Consider the following 18,808-nt stretch of genomic DNA (forward strand, 5'->3'; position numbering starts at 1 on the left):
AAGGCTGTGAGCAGTTACCTGTTTTTATATGTAGTAGAAACATCAGTATAATTGGGGGGGGGGGGCGCAAGTCTGTTCCTTTTTCTGGAAAACTTGCTATCTCCCATAAATGGATCATTTCACTAGAATTAGAGATGTGGCTGAAAGGAACAAAAATGCCCTGGAGAAGAATGTAAAAAGCTTACATTGCAGATAAAGTTGCATTTCAACAGAAAATCCTCTCTTTGAATTAATTTTTTCCTTTCCCTTGGCATGAGTTTGGAGTGTTAGGTCTTGCTGGTTTAAGTCATGGCCTATGAGACATGTGGATCTGGAACTCAAAGAGCACAGCACAGACAAGGCAGGCCTTATCCTCACGTGTGTGAAAGGACTCTGACAGACTACATTGTTGGCAGAAGTGGAAACTGGGCAAATGCAAGATCTATGGAAGGCGGCCAGCGGTGTTGTGGTGCCACTTGTGACACTGGCATCCCATACTGGAGTGCTGGGTTGAATCCTGTCTGCTCTGCTTCCTATCCAGCTCCCTGCAGAGTGCCTGGGAAAGGAGTGGGAGACCAAGATGGAGATCCAGGCTCCCAGCTTCAGCCTAGCCAAGCCCAGGCCTTTGTGGCCATTTGAAAAGCGAACCAACAGATGGAAGATCAATTGATCTCTCTCTCTTTCTCTCTCTCTCTGTCATCCTGCCTTTCAAATAAAATAAAGACACGTGGGTGACAAACTCCATAGGACTTAGTAGTTCATTGGCTATGAATGATATGAAAGAGGGCAGAGTCAATGCAGACTCCTAAATGTCTACCTTTCCTTAGTGGAAGTGGGTCCATCTGCCTTGTAAGGCACACTGGAGAACTACATTGTCTCTCCCAGGAAGGGGGCAGGGAGAGGGAATAGTGGGGAGGCAAGTAAGGAAGACCATGAGTTCATCTCTAAGACTACCTCATGAACATGCTGAAATATGAATCTGGAGTTCAAAAGACAGCACTGAGGTTAAAGATTAAATCTCAGTTACCAGAGTTTAATTGCAGCCATGAAAAAAAAAAAAATGAGGCCACCTAGGACAGAGTACAGAAGATGCCAGACTCAGAGCCATGGGAAAGTCATACACTGAAAGGGCTGACAGAGTAGGATGACCTAGCAAAGAGAGAACAAGCAATCAGAAAGGAAGGCAGTGGGCATTCAGCCTAGTGCACCCCACGCTGGAGTACCTGAGCTCCTGGCCACGGTGTCTGACTCTCTTTCCTGCTAATGCAGATCCTGAAGGGCAGTGGTGATGGCTCAAGAAACTGGGCTCCTGCCACCCACATGGGAGACCTGTAGTGTGTACCCAGTCCCCAGTTTTGGCTCCAACCCAGCCTCTGCTTGTTGTAAGCATTTGGGGTAAATCGGTAGATGGAGCTCTTCTGTCTTTTTTTGTCTCTGCCTCTATAATAAATAAGTAAAATGTTTAAAAGAAAAAAAAAAAGAAGAAAAAACAAGGAGAGTATAATGTCACAACAGCAAAGGGGAAAATATCTCAAGATGGAGGGAGTGGTGAACCATGCTGGGAGTGGCTAAATGTTAAGACAGGGACATTAGTGACCCAGAGGAATTTCTCAAGAGCTTTCTGATGGATAGCAGAGCCAGAAGCCAGACTGGAAAAAGTAAGAAAATGGAAGAAAGTAGAAGGAACAGTAACAAATGTAGTCAACTTTCCCAGGGAAATGAGAAAGAGGAAGTAGTTGGAGGAAAAAATAAGGCTGAAAGAGAATAATTTTAGAATCAGAAAAATCCAAGATACTTAGAAAATACAGGAGAACAGGAAAAGTTGAAAGAAAAGTTGAAAATGCAAGAGAAAAAAAGGATTAAGTAAGTTACATACATGCTTAGCATAATATTATCTGAATATACTCAATCCATACTAACATTGCTATAACAATTACCACCATTATCAAGAATAAGTAATTTGAGGAAATTAAGAATGCAATTCCATTTACAATATCACCTAACTGAATAGAATATCTGGTAATACCAAGGAAGTAAAAGATTAGTACACTGAAAATTATAAGGTACTGCTGAAAAAATTAAAGATGACTTAAATAAATGGAAAAATATTTCTGATTATAGGAAAGACTTAATATTGTAAATATTTGAATACTACTCAGCAATATAAAGATTCAGTGTGATTCCTATCAAAATGCCAACAGCTTTTCTTGAAAAAATGTGAAAGGCAATACTCAAAATCATGTAGAATTTTAGGGGCCCCAAGTAGCCAAAAACAGTCTTGAAAAAGAAGAGCACAGTTGAAGGATTTTCCTCCCTATTTCAAAACTTACTATAAAGCAGCAGTAGTGAATACAGTGTGGTACTGAAATTCAGATAGATACAGCCCAATGGAATACAGCTGAGTTTAGAAAGCATACCCTTGGCCAGTTGACTTTTTAAAAATAAAAATTGTACATACTTGATATATAACATATTTTACAATATATTTATCTATAGAGAAATGATTATTGTAATCAACCTGATTAGCATTTCTGTCTCCTCACACAGCTAACACTAACATCTGTCTACTGTGGCCAAAGCACCTAAAACTACTCTCTTAGCAATTTTTCAGTGTAAAACTGTATTAACAGTCACCAAACTGTGTATTAGATATCTAGACTTAGTCATCCGACATAACTGCAGCTCTGTACTCTCTGACCAACATCTTCCTATTACCCCCACCAGCATCTCCCATATCCCACACCTTTTTGACCAGGTTACCACGCCTATTCAAGGAGAAAAAATAACCTGTTCAACAGATGGTACTGGTACAACTGGAGATCCACATGCAAAAGAATAAAGTTGTACGCCTACTGCACACCATATGCAAAACCACACCCCCAAACGGGCCACCTCATACAAGAGCTAAAACCATTACCTGGGGATAAATCTTCCTGACCTTGGATTTGGCAATAGAGACAACAAATTCTTAGATATGATGCCAAAAGCACTAGCAACAAAAGAAAAAAAAATAGAAAAAAATTGTTTTTCAACATAAACAATTTTTGTATATCATAGGATATTATCAGAGTTTAAAAGAGTGGGAAAAAATTTGGAAATTATTTTTTTTAAAGACTCATTTTATTTATTTGACAGAGTTACAGAGAGAGGCAGAGGCAGAGAGAGAGGGGTCTTCCATCCGCTGGTTCACTCCCCAGATGACTATAATGGCCACAGCTAAGCTGATCAGAAGCCAGAAGCCAGGAATCCTCCCACCCGGGTCTCCCATGAGGGTGCAGGGACCCAAGGATCTGGGCCATCTTCCACTGCCCTCCCAGGTGCAACAGCAGGGAGCTGGAATTGGAAGTGGAGCAGCCAGGACTCCAACTGGTGCCCACATGGGATGCTGGCACTGCAAGCTGGGGCTCTAACCCACTGTACCACAGCGCCAGTCCTAGAAATCATTTCTGATAAAGGTTTAATGTCCAGAATACATAAAGAATCCCTATAACTCAACAACAAAAGCAATCAACTCACTTTAAAAAGTAGACAGGAGTATTGCTCAGTGGGTTAAGCCCACCTGGGATGCCTGCTTCCCATGCTGGAGTGCCTGGGGTTCAGATCTGCCTCCACTCTCCATGCAGCTTCCTGTTAATGCACATCCTGAGAGGCAGCAGATGGTCCAAATATGTGGGCCCCTGCCACCCACATGGGAGACCTGGATGGAGTTCCTGGATCCTGGTTTTGCCCTGGCCCAGCCCTGGCTATTGTGGGCATTTGAAGAGTAAACCAGTAGATGGAGGCGTTCTCTCTCTCCCACTTTCTCTTCTCTCCCACCACCCTCCCTCTACTACTCTACCTCCCTCCCTCTCTCTCTCCCTATCTGTTACTCTGCCTTTCAAATAAATAAATCTTAAAAGTAAACAAAGGGGGCTGATGCTGTGGCATAGTGGGTAAAGCTGCAGCCTGCAGTGCATCCCACAGGGGTGCCAGTTCAAGTCTCAGCTGCTCCACTTTTGATCTAGCTCTCTGCTATCGCCTGGAAAGCAGTAGAAGAAGATGGCTCAAGTCCTTGGGCCCCTGCACCTGCATGGGAGAAGCTCCTGGCTCCTGGCTTCGGATCAGTGCAGCTCCGGCTGTTGTAGTCACCTGGGGAGTGAACCAAGGGATGGAAGACTTCTCTCGGCCTCTGCCTCTCTCTAACTCTTTCAAATAAATAAATAAATATTTTTTTTTAAAAGTGAACAAGGGACTTGAATTGCCATTTAAAGATATACAAATGGCTACTAAACATTTGAAAAGATGCTCAACAACATTAGTCATTAGGGAAATGCAAATCAAAATCACAATGAGATACCACTTCATACCCACTTGGATGTCTATAATAAAAGATAAATAGAAAGTAACAAGTGTTGATGAAGACAGGGAGAAATGAGAAGCTCTGCACATCGTGAGTGGGAATGTGAAATGCTGCTGCTACGGAAAATATCTGGTAGCTCCTCAAAAAGCTAAAGAGTTACTACGTGATCCAGAAATTCCACTCCTAGGTATATACCGAAAGGCAGTGAAAGCAGGAATTCAATTATTGATACGACAGCATTCATGGTAGCGTTATTCACAATTGTCAAAAGTTTGGAAACAATCCAAGTGTCCATTGACAGATATATGGGTAAACAAAATGTGGTATAAAGGGATATTGTTTGCCTATAAAATGGGATGAAGTTCTGATACAAGCCATATAACATGGATGAATCCTAAAAGCACGCTGAATGAAATAAGTCATACGCATAAGGACAAACTTTATATGATTCCACCTTTAAGAAATACCTAGAAAATATATCTAGGAAATTCACAGAGATAGAAAGCAGAAGTTGCCAAGAACTAAAGGAAGGGAAGAATGGAGAGTTAAGGCTTACTGGTTACAGAGTTTCTGTTTGGGATGATAAAGTTTTGGAAATAGTGGCAATGGTTACACAACGTTGTAAACATAATTAATACCACTGAATTCTACACTTAAAATGATTAAAAATGATAATTTTATGTTATATTTTCCTATAATTTAGAAAAAATAATAATGTACTACAGCAAAACCCAAGGAATTATACACTATGTGAGTGAGTTGAATGATAATGTGAATTTTATCTCAATAAAGTTTTAAAAAAAAACTCTAAGTTCCCTTCTAATAGTAAATTCTGTGATTTTTTTTTTTAAAGAACATAGGTAATGCACAGGGTTAAAAGTCTAGCAAATCTGGGAGGTGCTGATATTGAGGGTGCCTAAGTATGTGTGGGGTCTATGGGTATATGGCTGACCATATCTTTGTACCTTCCTCTGAAGATTTGCTGTGAACCTAAAACTGCTCTAAAAATATAAAATGTTAACTTGGGGCTGGTGCTGTGGTGTATTAGGATAAGCCTCTGTCTGTGTTGTTGGCATCCCATGTGGAAGCTGATTCAAGTCCCAGCTGCACCACTTCTGATCCAGCTCTCTGGTATGGCTTGGGAAAGCAGTGGAAGATGGCCCAAATGCTTGGGCCCCAGCACCCACGTGGGAAACCTGGAAGAAGCTCCTGGCTCCAGCCTTCAGATCAGCTCAGCTCTAGCTGTTGTGGCCATTCAGGGAGTGAACCAGTGGATGGAGGATCTTTGTCTCTCTCTCTCTGTCTCTCCCTCTTCTGTCTGTAACTCTGCCTCTCAAATAAATAAATAAATTTTTTTTAAAAAAAAGTGTTAACTTTAATTTAAAGAAATCTAGGAAATTCCCAATTATGTCCTAAGGCTTGGGTTCAGCTTAATATTTCAACAGAACAGAGCCTGGCACATGGTGCCAGACAAGTGTGTGTTATCTTCTTTTTCAAAAGAGCCCTGTGAGACAAGTTTGATTAAGGCCATTTTGGATAAGAATAAACTGACTAAGAGAAGACAGTGATTTTCTCAATAAATCTCTTAGCTGGAAACAGAGAACTAGACAAGATCAGTTCTATAGAATTGCTGGACACACAGATCTGTTCACCATGAATGAAATGGTAGCATTTCACTTGGTACCTCTCCATGTAGCAACATGGACAATGCACATCAAAGCACTTGGAAAACTAGAAATCCTATTCAAATGATGGACGTTCTTTAGGAAGTCAGCTTTATAAATTAATGTTTTTGATAGCTTCAACCAAAGTTAAGATCCTACTGAGAGAAATTTTATCACTGTACCTTCTTTTATGAAGTCAAAGCCTTCAAGACAGTACTCAGAATTCAATAAATAGGTTTTACTATGTAGATGAACATAGCTTTAAAAGTGAGTGAGGACAGCAGTGAAGGGCAGGTCAAGGACAGGCACTTCACAAGCCAATGAATCAAGACCTTGGCTTCCTTAGCTCTGAGCTCATTAACATTTCGTATTATACTTAGCAGGAATGTATGACAATATTACTTTGATTTTTTGTTGATCCCGCTTAATTTCGGCATCCAGTTGCTTCCTTTTTTCATTTTCTTCTCGAAGTCTTTTTTGCAGCTGTACCTTTTGATATTTCAAGTGATCTATGTTCTGCTCTAGTTCATTGGCACGTTTTTCATTTTGGATCGACAGTGATGCCAACTTCTTAGTATCCTGTTGCTTCTTCTGTAAGACCTGACGACACAGGAATAGTTCAAAATGAGCAACTGCATCTCATATTCTGAGCTAAACTAAACAAGCATTTTCCTTCAATGGAATAGATTTTCACTGATTTTTTTCATAGGTTCACAAAGAGCTTTATTATTCTACACTTCTAATTTTACAATTGGGGAAACCATCATAATTTTTATCATATATGTAAACAACAAAAGAATGATGAAATTTTCTGATGCTGACAATCAAACAGAACAAAATGGATCTCTGTTTTTCTGTTAATAGGTATTTTAATTTTAAAAATATGGGGTGTGGGGCCACCAGCTGTGATGCCAGCATCCCATATGGGCACTGGTTTGAATACTGGTTACTCCACTTCTGATGCAGCTCCCTGCTAATGCCTGGGAAGGCAGCAAGTGCTTAGGCCCCTGAACCCGGGGGTGGGGGGGACCCGGAGAAAGTCCTTGGCTCCTGGCTCACATCTGGCCATTGTAGCCATTTGGGGAGTGAACCAGGGGATGGAAGATTCTCTCTCTCTCTCCCTCTCTCTCCCTCTCTCTTCCTCTCCCCCCTCCCCCTCCCTTTCCTTTTCCTTTTCTCTTTCCCTTTCAAATAAATCTTTAAGAAAAAAATATGGGGTGGGTGCTTGGCCTAGTGGTTGAGACACCACTTGGGATGCCCATATCCCATATCAGAGTTCCTGGGTTCAGTTCCCAGCTCTGCTCCTGGTCCAGCTTCCTGCTAATGTGAATCCCCTGCACTCACATGGGAGACCTGGATTGAGTTTCCAGCTATCTGCTTCAGCCTGGCCCAGCCCTGACTGCTGTGGACGTGTGGGAGTGAACCAGTGGATAGGAGATTTCTCTCTCAAAAAAATGTTTTTTAATTTAAAAATAAACATATACACATGATAAAGATTAAAACAGTACAACACTAAGTTTATATTTGAGAGGATTTTCTCCCAGACCCCTAATCTGTTTGTCCTTCTCCTGGACAGAAAATTACCAATGTATTAAATTTTTCATAAATAACTTAAGCACAGGCATTCAAATAGCTTCATATATATTTTATATAGACTACTCTCTTTATCTGGTTACTAGAGGTCTTTCATATCAACTTGTTCTTTGTATGTGACTGCATACTATTGCACTGTGCTCTTGTTTCCACAGCAAGCTGTAGTCTGAATTATTAATCCTTAAAATGATCAGGATTACCATAAAATTACCTATCTCTATCTATATAATTAAAAATTTGCTACCATTTTCAGAGTAACACCAATATATAGTGTACTAAACATTCATCTTGTTGAAATAACAATAGAACAGTTCCCCCAAAAATGCTCTGAATAGATTAATTACAATTCAACTCTACCTACAATGGAAACAGTGTATTTTCACAACATGAAAGCAACAAGTTGTGAGATGAAAAGGACTAGAGAAAGCATTCTAGAAAATTCATTATGGGAGCCAGCATTGTGGTGTAGCCTGTGACACCAGCATTGCACATGAGTGCCAGTTTGTATCTCAGCTGTTCCACTTCTGATCCAGCTCCCTGCTAAAGGCCTGGGAAAAGCAGCAGGTGCTTGGGCTCTTGCATCCATGTGGGAGACCAGGATGAAGCCTCTGGCTTCAGCCTGGCTCAGCCCTGGCTGTTGCGACCATCTGGGGAATGAACAAGCAGATGGAAGATTTCGCTCTCTTTCTGTGTCTCTCTTCCCCACCTCTGTAACTGATTTTTCAAGTAAATAAATATTTTTTAAAAAATTCATCATGATTAGACTAATCAAGCACTGTTATCCATCCCCCAAACACCTGGAAATGGCTTCCTTACACAAAATCTTTCTGTAATGGGATATTTCTGATAGACTAGAATTTTTAACTGTATCTATTTCTGAAGCTATAAATAAATCCAGGAATTAGAAAATTAGTAGTTATTAAACAAAAAACGTTGTGGTACTCATATTTATTTGAATCCAATCAGTACGGTTTCAGATAGTTGTCTGAAATTGTTGCCAACTGTTGAGTGCCAACAAAATATCATCTATGTACCTGACGCTTTCTACATCTGTAGTGTTACTTTAGTGCTAGTCAATCCTTTGTTCTTCAGATAGAACACTATTTCTGTGGTTGTCTTTATTTTTCACCCTTAGATTAAATGAATATACTTCTTGAGTGAAGAAGTAGCCTATCCAGATTGGAAAAATACGTAAGTAAGCCAGTCAGCACACTGGAAAAGAAATTTGCCATCCAGATTCCCTGGCCAGTAACAGCTGACTCCCACTTCTCTCCTAATTCAGTATAAGAATCCTAAAAAGCAAGATTCCTGAATAAGGAAGTTTCCTATGTAAGAAAGGAAGGCTTAAGTAAGTTTTCTCTATTACATTCTCTAAATTACCTGGACTCTGAGCTTCGCAGCATCCATCTTTTTACGGAACTCTTTCTGTAATTTTACTTTCAGAGCAATATCAGAAAGATCTTTGCTTTCCAGTTCCTGTAGCTGCTTTTCTGTTTCAGTTAGCTCCACTTTTGCCTGTTCTGCTTCATGCTCTAGTTCTGTTACTTTCAGAGAATACTGTTTGCTTACAGATTTGGCATCGTTACCTTCACCACAAAAATAATAAAATAACAATTATAAATTATGATTAAAAATTAAAACATCAAAACCTAAAAATGCTCTATTCTAAGAATCTGGCTGAGCAAGGTAAGTAAGCATTTAAGACAAAGGCTTAAAAACTTGGCTGTTAAAGAGGGAAGGAGGCAGAGAGGGGAGAGGATTCTGAGGAAGGCTCCAAACTGCCCTTGGCTCTGATGAGTGAGAACAGGGCCACTGTGTGTACGCTCAGGTTGTCTCTATTTTAGATCAACCGGTAAGGATACCGCAGGCCACAAAAGATTCTCTTTATTGAGATCCATGATGTGGTAACTTTTGTAAAAGAAAACAATTATTCCAGGAGTTAATTATTCTCAACTTCCCTGGCACTACCCAGAAATCTTTAGAGGGAGGAGCCATTTAAACCCCTATATCAGCTCTTGGAAGAGGGTTCAACTGGCATTTGATCCCCTGTGAAGAAGGGGCATGGTCAAATTCCAAATATCTAGGTTAACTGGCGCTCAGATGCTGCCTGCCACCTATGCCACTAAGACAGAGGAAAAGGCAGCAGGTTGAGGAAGGAGCGCCAACCCCAGAAACCAAGCCTGCAGGCAGAGGAGGGAAGTGGGAAGGCAGCTGTCTTCTTTGTGCATCAGATTCGAGACCACCATAATTTATGTATTTTGAACGTGATTATCGCCTTGGGCTTGAAGAAAAGAAAGACAGCATGTCCTTCAGTTTCCCCCAAAGGAGATCATGGAGCTGTTTTTCATTCGAGTTGGAGAAATGAAATGCAACGTTTCCTTTTCCTTCAATTCTTTACTGAATTTCAAAGCAGTTGAAGCTGACCCTTCGAGTGCATTTGAAGGAAAACAACAAACAGTCTGAGCTGCCTTTTTTAGGCAAGCCTAATGCAGCTGACGATAAAATGAGGGGAGCATGTAGGACATACCCCGAGCTCAGACACATGTGAGACAAAGCTTGGTTTGCCTACAACTGCTCTCAAGAACAAATCCTGACATCTTTTAGAGAAGTGCAAATTATCTACATCTAACACAGGAAGTTTAGGATTGACGTTAAAAATGAACTAAGACATAGGGTATAATTTAAATAGTAAAATAAGTTAGAAAAAGTTAACATGTATGTTTCTTTAAAAATGTCAAAAAAGTGAAGTGTTATAGAGTTTCAATACAACACAGAGTTCACAGCAGTTGGAACAATTCATATGTGAAACTTCAACATAAATTCTTTTAATAACTAACCTCCATATACTGCTCTAAACATCTCTTGTAATACCTAACACAAGCGCAGTCCTGAGCTTCAAAATCTAAAGTGAATGTTACCACATCAGAGGCAACTTTCAAAGCTTCTCTTTCTCCTTTAGGCTGGCTCACAGGACATTATTACCTGTTTTTATTAGCTCCTTAATCAGATCCTCCTTCATCTTGATGTTAATTGTAAGTTCTCTCATTTTTTGCTTAGCTTCATTAAGTATAAGTTCTGAATTCCTTAATTTTTGCAAATTTGATTCTTGACTCTCCTGGAGACATTCAATCTTCAAATCTTTAAAAATAAAAGAAACAAAACTAAAAAATGAAATCCTGTCTTTTGCAACAAAACGGATGCAACTGGAGATCATTATAGTGAAATAAGCCAGTTCCAAAAAAGACAGATACCATATGTTTTCTCTGATCTGTGGTAACTAATAGAGTATCTAAAATGTAGTAAGTCTTGGAGTGAAATGGACATTTTGAGATTCGATGATCATTTATAGTCCTTGTCTCTACTGTTGAGGAACAGTGTTTTTTTTTTTTTTCCCTACCATTTATTGAATTCTTTACTTAGTGTAGAGTTAATATTATGAGTATAAAGTAAACTGAAAATAGACCTTTGTAAAAATTAACAGTGGGAATAGCAGAGGGAAGAGGAAGAAAGGTGGGAGCATGGGTGGGAGGGAGGGTAAAGTGAGAAGAATCACTGTGTTCCTAAATCTATATATATGAAATATGAGAAATTTGTATACCTTAAATAAAATCTTTTTTTTTTTTTTGACAGGCAGAGTGGACAGTGAGATAGAGAGAAAGGTCTTCCTTTGCCGTTGGTTCACCCTCCAATGGCCGCCGTGGCTGGCGCGCTGTGCCTGGTGTACCGCGCTGATCCCAAGCTAGGAGCCAGGTGCTTCTCCTGGTCTCCCATGCAGGTGCAGGGCCCAAGCACTTGGGCCATCCTCCACTGCACTCCCTGGCCACAGCAGAGAGCTGGCCTGGAAGAGGGGCAACCGGGACAGAATCCAGCACCCCAACCGGGACTAGAACCCGGTGTGCTGGCGCCGCAGACGGAGGATTAGCCTATTGAGCTGCGGTGCCGGCCTTAAATAAAATTTAAAAAAAAAAACAACAACAACAAAAAAACTTTCTTCTCATAAAATAGTCAACAGATGTAGAGTCGAAAAAGAAAAGCAGACATAAAAGTAATTTAGAATTAGCAGAGGAAGGCACTAAAATAGAAAGGTGAGAAAAGAGGCAAAAATACACAGCAGTTGGGATTTCACATTCAAGCTTACAAAAAGAGTCCATTTTTGGTAAATATTAAATGCATAGGCTGCTAAAAGGATGCTATTTTCATAGTGCAGCACTTACCGTGTTATTTATATTTTCTATACTCTTACTTTTTTGGGGTGACCATCATTGGTCCAGAGAGATGAACTAAAATCTTGCATTATACAGCAGTTTTTGCAACAATATGTGTGTGTGTGTGTGTGTATGTATTGTTTTTTAACTTGAAAGGCACAGAGAGAAATAGAGAGTGAGACAGACAGATAAACAGAAAGTTCCCTTCTGCTGGTTCACTCTCCAAATGCTAGCAAAAGCCAGGGCTGGGCTGGTGCCAGAGCCAGAAGCCTGGAACTCAATCAGGTCTTCTACATGCGTGGCACAAACCCAATCACAGTCTCTACTGGCAGGAAGATGGAGTCAGGAGCCAGAGCTGTGAAATTATTGGGATGCAGCCATATTAGTCACTCAGCTCCATATACATGTCTTTGATACTCCACTTGACACATAAAAATTCCCATCAACTGTGATGGCAATCAATAAATTAACTGCACTTTAATACCAAATAGATCATGAGCAGTAGTCTGGTGTGCCAATGAAGCAGTAGACACTGGATGAATTGCTTATGAGGCATTTCAAAATCATCAAGAGTATAAAGTTTATCTACTCAGACCTGAATATAAAAAATCTCTGTGTGGGGCCGGCACTGTGACACAATGGGTTAAGCCGCCATCTGCAGTGCTGGCATACCATACGGGCACCAATTCCAGTCCCAGATGTTCCACATATGATCCAGCTCCTTGCTGATGTACCTGGGAAAGCAGAAGATGGTCCAACTCCTTGGGCCCCTGCACCCATGTGGGAGACCTGGAGGAAGCTCCTGGCTCCTGGCTTCGGCCTGGCCCAGCCCTGGTTCTTGCTGCCATTTGGGAAGCGAACCAAACAATGGAAGAGCTCTCTCTGCCTCTCCTTCTCTCTCTGTAACTTTGCCTTTCAAATAAAATAAATAAATCTTAAAAACAAACAAACAAAAAAAAAACCACAAAAAAAAACCACAAAACTCGGTTGCGAGAAAATTAGTTTATATCTCTATCCAGTCTTGACTGGTAAAAAAGCTTCTTTACTGAGTGAAAAGCTTGAAAAATGAGAGGCAGAACAGGGACAATTGCAGAAGTGACACCAGGCAGGGAGGCACTGCTAACAAGTTTGAGAACTCTTAGATGCTTTACAATTACCACCTGGAGAAAATGGAGAGTCCCTTACGATCACTGGCTCTAAATTATTGGAGAAAGTCTATATACCTTTATTTCCCAAATTTGGCTTCTGTGTTTCATCCTGAGTACCATGCAGTTCAACGAGAGAGCAAAGAGAGCCTGGTTTTTTAATCCATGAGCGACTTCTGCATCTAGAAAAAAGATTAGGATCAAATAACTTGTTTGTTAGCATTTCTTTTTTTTTTCTTTTATTTTTTTTAATTTTTTTTATTTTTTTTGACAGGCAGAGTGGACAGTGAGAGAGAGAGAGACAGAGAGAAAGGTCTACCTTTACCATTGGTTCACCCCCCAATAGCCACTGCGGCCGGTGCACCGTGCTGATCTGAAGCCAGGAGCCAGGTGCTTCTCCTGGTCTCCCATGCAGGTGCAGGGCCCAAGCACTTGGGCCATCCTCCACTGCACTCCCGGGCCACAGCAGAGAGCTGGACTGGAAGAGGGGCAACCGGGACAGAATCCGGCGCCCCGACAGGGACTACAACCCGGTGTGCCGATGCTGCAAGGCGGAGGATTAGCCTAGTGAGCTGCGGTGCCGGCACACAAGGATTCGCACTAGTCTATATTTTTTTTTTTTTTTTTTTTTTTTTTTTTTTTTAATTTTATTTTTTGACAGGCAGAGTGGACAGTGAGAGAGAGAGACAGAGAGAAAGGTCTTCCTTTGCCGTTGGTTCACCCTCCAATGGCCGCCGCGGCTGGCGCGCTGCGGCCGGCGCACCGCGCTGATCCGATGGCAGGAGCCAGGTGCTTCTTCCTGGTCTCCCATGGGGTGCAGGGCCCAAGCACCTGGGCCATCCTCCACTGCACTCCCTGGCCACAGCAGAGGGCTGGCTTGGAAGAGGGGCAACCGGGACAGAATCCGGCGCCCCGACCGGGACTAGAACCCGGTGTGCCGGCGCCGCTAGGCGGAGGATTAGCCTAGTGAGCCGCGGCGCCGGCCCGCACTAGTCTATATTTAACATACCTAATTTCTGATTTTTCTTGGCCTTCTGATTCTTCATCATCACTGTTGTCAGAAAATTGGCAGTGGAGGACTTCATCTTGTTCTTCTATGTGACCCAACAGTATCTGACTTCGTGTTCGAAATCCAGCAAATACTCGATCCAGAGAGTACATGGGAGGACTTGTGTAGACCTTGCAGGGGATTCCCCCACCCAACAATAAAGAAAATTGATTTTTAAAAATGTCTGTCTTTATGTCGTTATTCAAAAAAAATTTTTTTTTTTTTTTTACAAAACAGAAGAGAGCGAGCTCACATCTCCCATGCATCACTCCTCAAATGCCCTCAATGGGGCTGAAGTGGGAGCTGGGGACTCAATCTAGTCTCCTACATGGGTGGTATGAACCCACTTAACACCACCACTACACCTGAAGGTCTTCATTAGCAGGAAACGGAAGTCAGGAGCAGGAGCCAGGGATCCAACCCAGGCACTCCAACATGGGACACAGGCATCTTATCTTCTAAGCCAAACATCTACCAGCCAAAATATTTTTTTGACTATCACAAAAGTTTTTTTAATAAAAAATTTCATATGAAAATGTACATGACCCAACTTTTACATTACAGTAAAACAGGTCTTTTGGAGAGAGAACATGGATGTCTTTGTTTAACACTAATATTCATTCCAAGGCTTCTAACATGATGATACTTGTTCTGTTGTCCGCTATTTGCCATCTCCACACATTCATCTGTCACAAGATTTATAAAACGATCAAGTCCCCACAGTATTCCCTGCACATGTCTACCACCATTTAATTTTTTTTTTTTTTTTTTTTTTGCCACGCAGAGTTAGACAGTGAGAGAGAGAGACAGAGAGAGACTTATAGACAGTGAGAGAGACAGAGACAGAGAGAAAGGTCTTCCTTCCGTTGGTTCACCCCCCAAATGGCCGCTACGGCTGGCGTGCTGTGCCGATCCGAAGCCAGGAGCCGGGTGCTTCCTCCTGGTCTCCCTTGCAGGTGCAGGACCCAAGCACTCGGGCCATCCTCCACTGCACTCCTGGGCCACAGCAGAGAGCTGGACTGGAAGGGGGGCAAACGGGACAGAATCCGGCACCCCAACCGGGACTAGAACCCGGGGTGCTGGTGCAGCAGGTGGAGGATTAGCCTAGTGAGCTGCAGCACCAGCGTACCACCATTTAATTTCAATGACAACTTCTTGTCCACAAATTTCTCAACCTGGGAAGGTGAGCTTTGCTTATGGTGTCTGCCCCCAAGCACTGAGGGATTCCTTCGTCAATATATTTTTTACATGGTTATTAGATCTGTTAAATCAATCACTGAATATATGCCTCCCCCGAAAAAATCAAAATTAATTTCACAATACTATTATGCCTAAAGGACACATACTTCTTTCAAAACCTATACAGTAGTTCTCTTCTAGAAAGTTCTTCTAAAATTATAGTTCATGGAAAATGGTATTCAAAAACAAAACCAAAGAGAGGCATGAAAAACATCCCAACTCTTAAGCACAGCATAAATGTGCCAGTAATTGTGCCTGCCTCTCAGTCTTCCCGGTTCAAGACACTTGGAGAACTACGGCATTGCTGTTTAAGGTTTGTCTCCTACCCAATCCAAATCTTACCCCCAGTAGAGATCTAGAGCCACTGCCACTCCCTCTGCTTGGGGAAAAACAGACCCAGGTGGCAATTAGGTACAGCTGAATTAATGACAATATAGAATAAATAAAATTTGCTGACTACCCTGGGAACTTCCGATGTTTTACCACTCTTCTATTGAAAATGTACTTTAAATTCTTAAACATGACCTTGGAAAACTAGGAATTAGACATTGCCTTTATGGGAGCAAGCATTTAGACTAGCCATTTAGATGCCCAGATCCCACATCAAAATGCCTGAGTCCAGCTTGCCGCCAGTGCAGACACTGGGAAGCAGCAGCGATGGCTCAAGTAACTGAGTCTCTGGTATCCACATGGGAGACCTGGGCTGCATTCCTACTGTCAGCTTTGGTGCAGCCCAGCCCAGGCTGATGCGTGCATTTAGGAAGTCAGCCAGCCATTGGGAGTGTTTCTCTCTCTCTCTCTGTTTTTTCTTCCTTCCCTCCTTCCCACCACCCATTCTAATAAATTAAAAAAAAATTTAAAGGCAAGTTTATTTTGGTGCAAAGAAATTTTGAAATCCATGCATAGGTTTCTCAAAATACATATCTTTCTGAGCTTTTTGAAGTTTCCTTGTACAGTGGAATATGTGTAAAATTGTGTTAAAAATTCAATTAGCTGACAATGGGTCTCTCATGAACCTCCTCCCCAGAAAAGCCTACACGGTACTAAAGATCTTGCATCTGACTTTTGTGTCTCTACTGTTGGTTATCTAATTGGACCATCTGTCACGTCAGCATGAGGATGGATGGAGCGGGGTAAAGTTTTCTCTAGGTGGCCTCCCAATTCTGGGGTATGGGGCATGAGAAGGGGAAGTTTTTATGGAAGAATCAACTGAGAACTATGAGTGGGGCCGTCACTGTGGTATAGCAAGTTAAGCCACAGCTTTCAAGGCCACCACCTCATAGTGGAGCACCTGTTCAAGTCCTGGCTGCCCTGCTTCCTGCGAATGTGCCTGAGAAAGCACCAGATGATGGCCAAGTACCTGGGCTCCTGCCCACTGCGTTGGAGACCTGGATGGAGTTTCTGGCTCCTGGTTTCAGCCTGGCCTAGACTTGACTGTTGCAGGCATTCTGGGGAGTGAACTAGTAGATGGAAGATTCCTCTCTCTCTCTTTCTACGTCTCTGTCTCTCTGTCTCTCTCTGTCTGCCTGTCTCTCTCTGTCATTCTGACTTCAAATAAATAAAACTTAAGAAAAAAAGTATGAGTATTTATCTAACAACTAATGTATCTCCAGCATGGCAATTTTGCCCCATAACTGTCAGACATCAAAGTTTTTCCTGTTAGGGTTTGGGTATTAATTCAAAAGCAAGTAAAACATTTTGTTTCAGAGTTGAATGTTGTTCTCTGGGACTGTAATTTGCTTTTACATTTTCTTTCTACAAAAACAAACAAGCAAAAAAAAAAAAAACAAAAAACAAAACAAACAAACGAACAAAAACAAAACCCACCAAACTGTCCGCCCAGTTTAATAATGAACCCCAAATAAAGTGTGCCACACTGAGGAACATCTGGTGCCTTACACTGGTGAGCACTGTGTGGTGATTAACAGTCCTCAACAGTCCTTCCAGCCCAACATACGGGTCGTCTGCCCCTTCCAGGCTTGTGAAAGCTTCTATGACCCAACCTCTTCCTACAGAGGGGTTGGATCCTACTCTACCTCACTTGCTTCTGCATTCCACAGTTCACCACTAGGGATATCTTAGCATTTTCCAACCACACTCAGACAGCACTGCTCACAATATGAATACTAAAACAAGATGGCTAATAATCAGCTGAGGGCCAGCGCCACAGCTCACTAGGCTAATCCTCTGCCTGCAGCGCCAGCACTCCGGGTTCTAGTCCTGGTCAGGGCGCCGGATTCTGTCCCGGTTGCCCCTCTTCCAGGCCAGCTCTCTGCTGTGGCCAGGGAAGGCAGTGGAGGATGGCCCTGCACCCCATGGGAGACCAGGAGAAGCACCTGGCTCCTGCCTTTGGGTCAGCGCAGTGCGCGGGTCTCAGCGCACCGGCCACAGCGGCCATTGGAGGGTGAACCAACGGCAAAGGAAGACCTTTCTCTCTGTGTGTCTCTCTCTCACTGTCCACTCTGCCTGTCAAAAAAAAAAAAAAAAAAATTTTCAGCTGATGAGTATCCGTCTAAAAGCCATTTTTTGAATTCTAGCCATCTTTTTCCTAGAACTCCACAGCCACAAGGTTGGAAAGTACTAGAAAGGTTACCTAGTTCAACCACTCCTCTCATGTTTCTCTGCTTTGCAATAGTGCAAAATTATCATCTAGCCATATTCCTGGGGACTCACATGCCACTTCTGGCACTTCTCATTAATCATTCCTCCTTTATATTCTCTTGGTGCTTCCTCCCAGTGATCCTAATTTTAAATATAACATCTATCAATAATAATAAGTCTTCAAATATTTGAAGACAGTCTCCACATCCACTCTAACAGACTACATCTAAAGTTATTTTAGATCTTTCCTAAGGTCCTTCACCAACTTGGTTGCTGTCTGAAAATAATTTAAGTAGACTTAAGATGTTGTACTCAGACTTAATTGCTATACAATAAATGAGTCTCTTCTCACTAGTGAGTCATTTGATTTTAGTTCATCAGATGTACTAAAACTTTGCTTAACTCATTTGACATGACTATGGCTTTCACATAATTAGTCTTTTAGGTCATTAACACTTCTGTAAAGGTCTAGGATTTCATTGCTTATGCTCTGCAGGAAGAAGCTGCTTAGCTAGCAAAGTGCCTGCTCGACATCTCAGCAGACAAACCCCGCAGTTCCACTGTTGTTCCTTTCTCACCATGAGTGACCACGCATGCAAAAACATGATTAAAAGCCAAAATGAAGCGAATGACTACTTTGTGAGAAATAAATGGACTTCATGTGAAAGATAAAAATTGAAGAGGCTCTTAGCCCCTAAACAGGAGGTTTTGCACAGGAATTCTGTGACTCAACAAAAATGTAATTCATTTAGGAAAAGATAAAATATTTTACAGATATTGCCAGCTTTTTGAATTTTCAGAATCTAGATGGTTTAAAAAGTATATCATTTAAGTACATCCTGGTTCATTTCCTTAGTAGATAATTATGTCAAGAACAGAAAGTAATATTTTAAGATACTTCTTTTATTTCCTATTCATAATAATCTATTTCACCAAATCTAAAATGTCATCAACTGTAAGACACCTCATTATTTTTTATCATTGAGAAAAAAAGC

General features: G+C 41.6%; 1 protein-coding gene across 7 annotated transcripts in view; it reads right to left on the reverse strand.

Annotated features, from left to right (window-relative positions):
- The window catches only part of KIF27 (kinesin family member 27), a 102,621-nt gene that overhangs the window by 38,109 nt on the left and 45,704 nt on the right, over positions 1-18,808 (reverse strand). For all 7 annotated transcript variants that reach the window (XR_011378826.1, XM_051833658.2, XM_051833661.2 and 4 more), the window contains 5 exons: positions 13,935-14,104; positions 13,004-13,107; positions 10,558-10,713; positions 8,956-9,161; positions 6,385-6,582 (listed from right to left, as the gene is read on the reverse strand). Coding sequence is in view for 6 of the 7 variants with exons in the window: in XM_051833658.2 (XP_051689618.2) it covers positions 6,385-6,582; positions 8,956-9,161; positions 10,558-10,713; positions 13,004-13,107; positions 13,935-14,104 (834 nt within the window). In the remaining variant the exon portion in view is untranslated. The remainder of the gene's footprint in view (positions 1-6,384; positions 6,583-8,955; positions 9,162-10,557; positions 10,714-13,003; positions 13,108-13,934; positions 14,105-18,808) is intronic.

The sequence above is a fragment of the Oryctolagus cuniculus genome, chromosome 1, assembly GCF_964237555.1.
Source record: "Oryctolagus cuniculus chromosome 1, mOryCun1.1, whole genome shotgun sequence".
Classification (NCBI taxonomy): Eukaryota; Metazoa; Chordata; class Mammalia; order Lagomorpha; family Leporidae; genus Oryctolagus; species Oryctolagus cuniculus.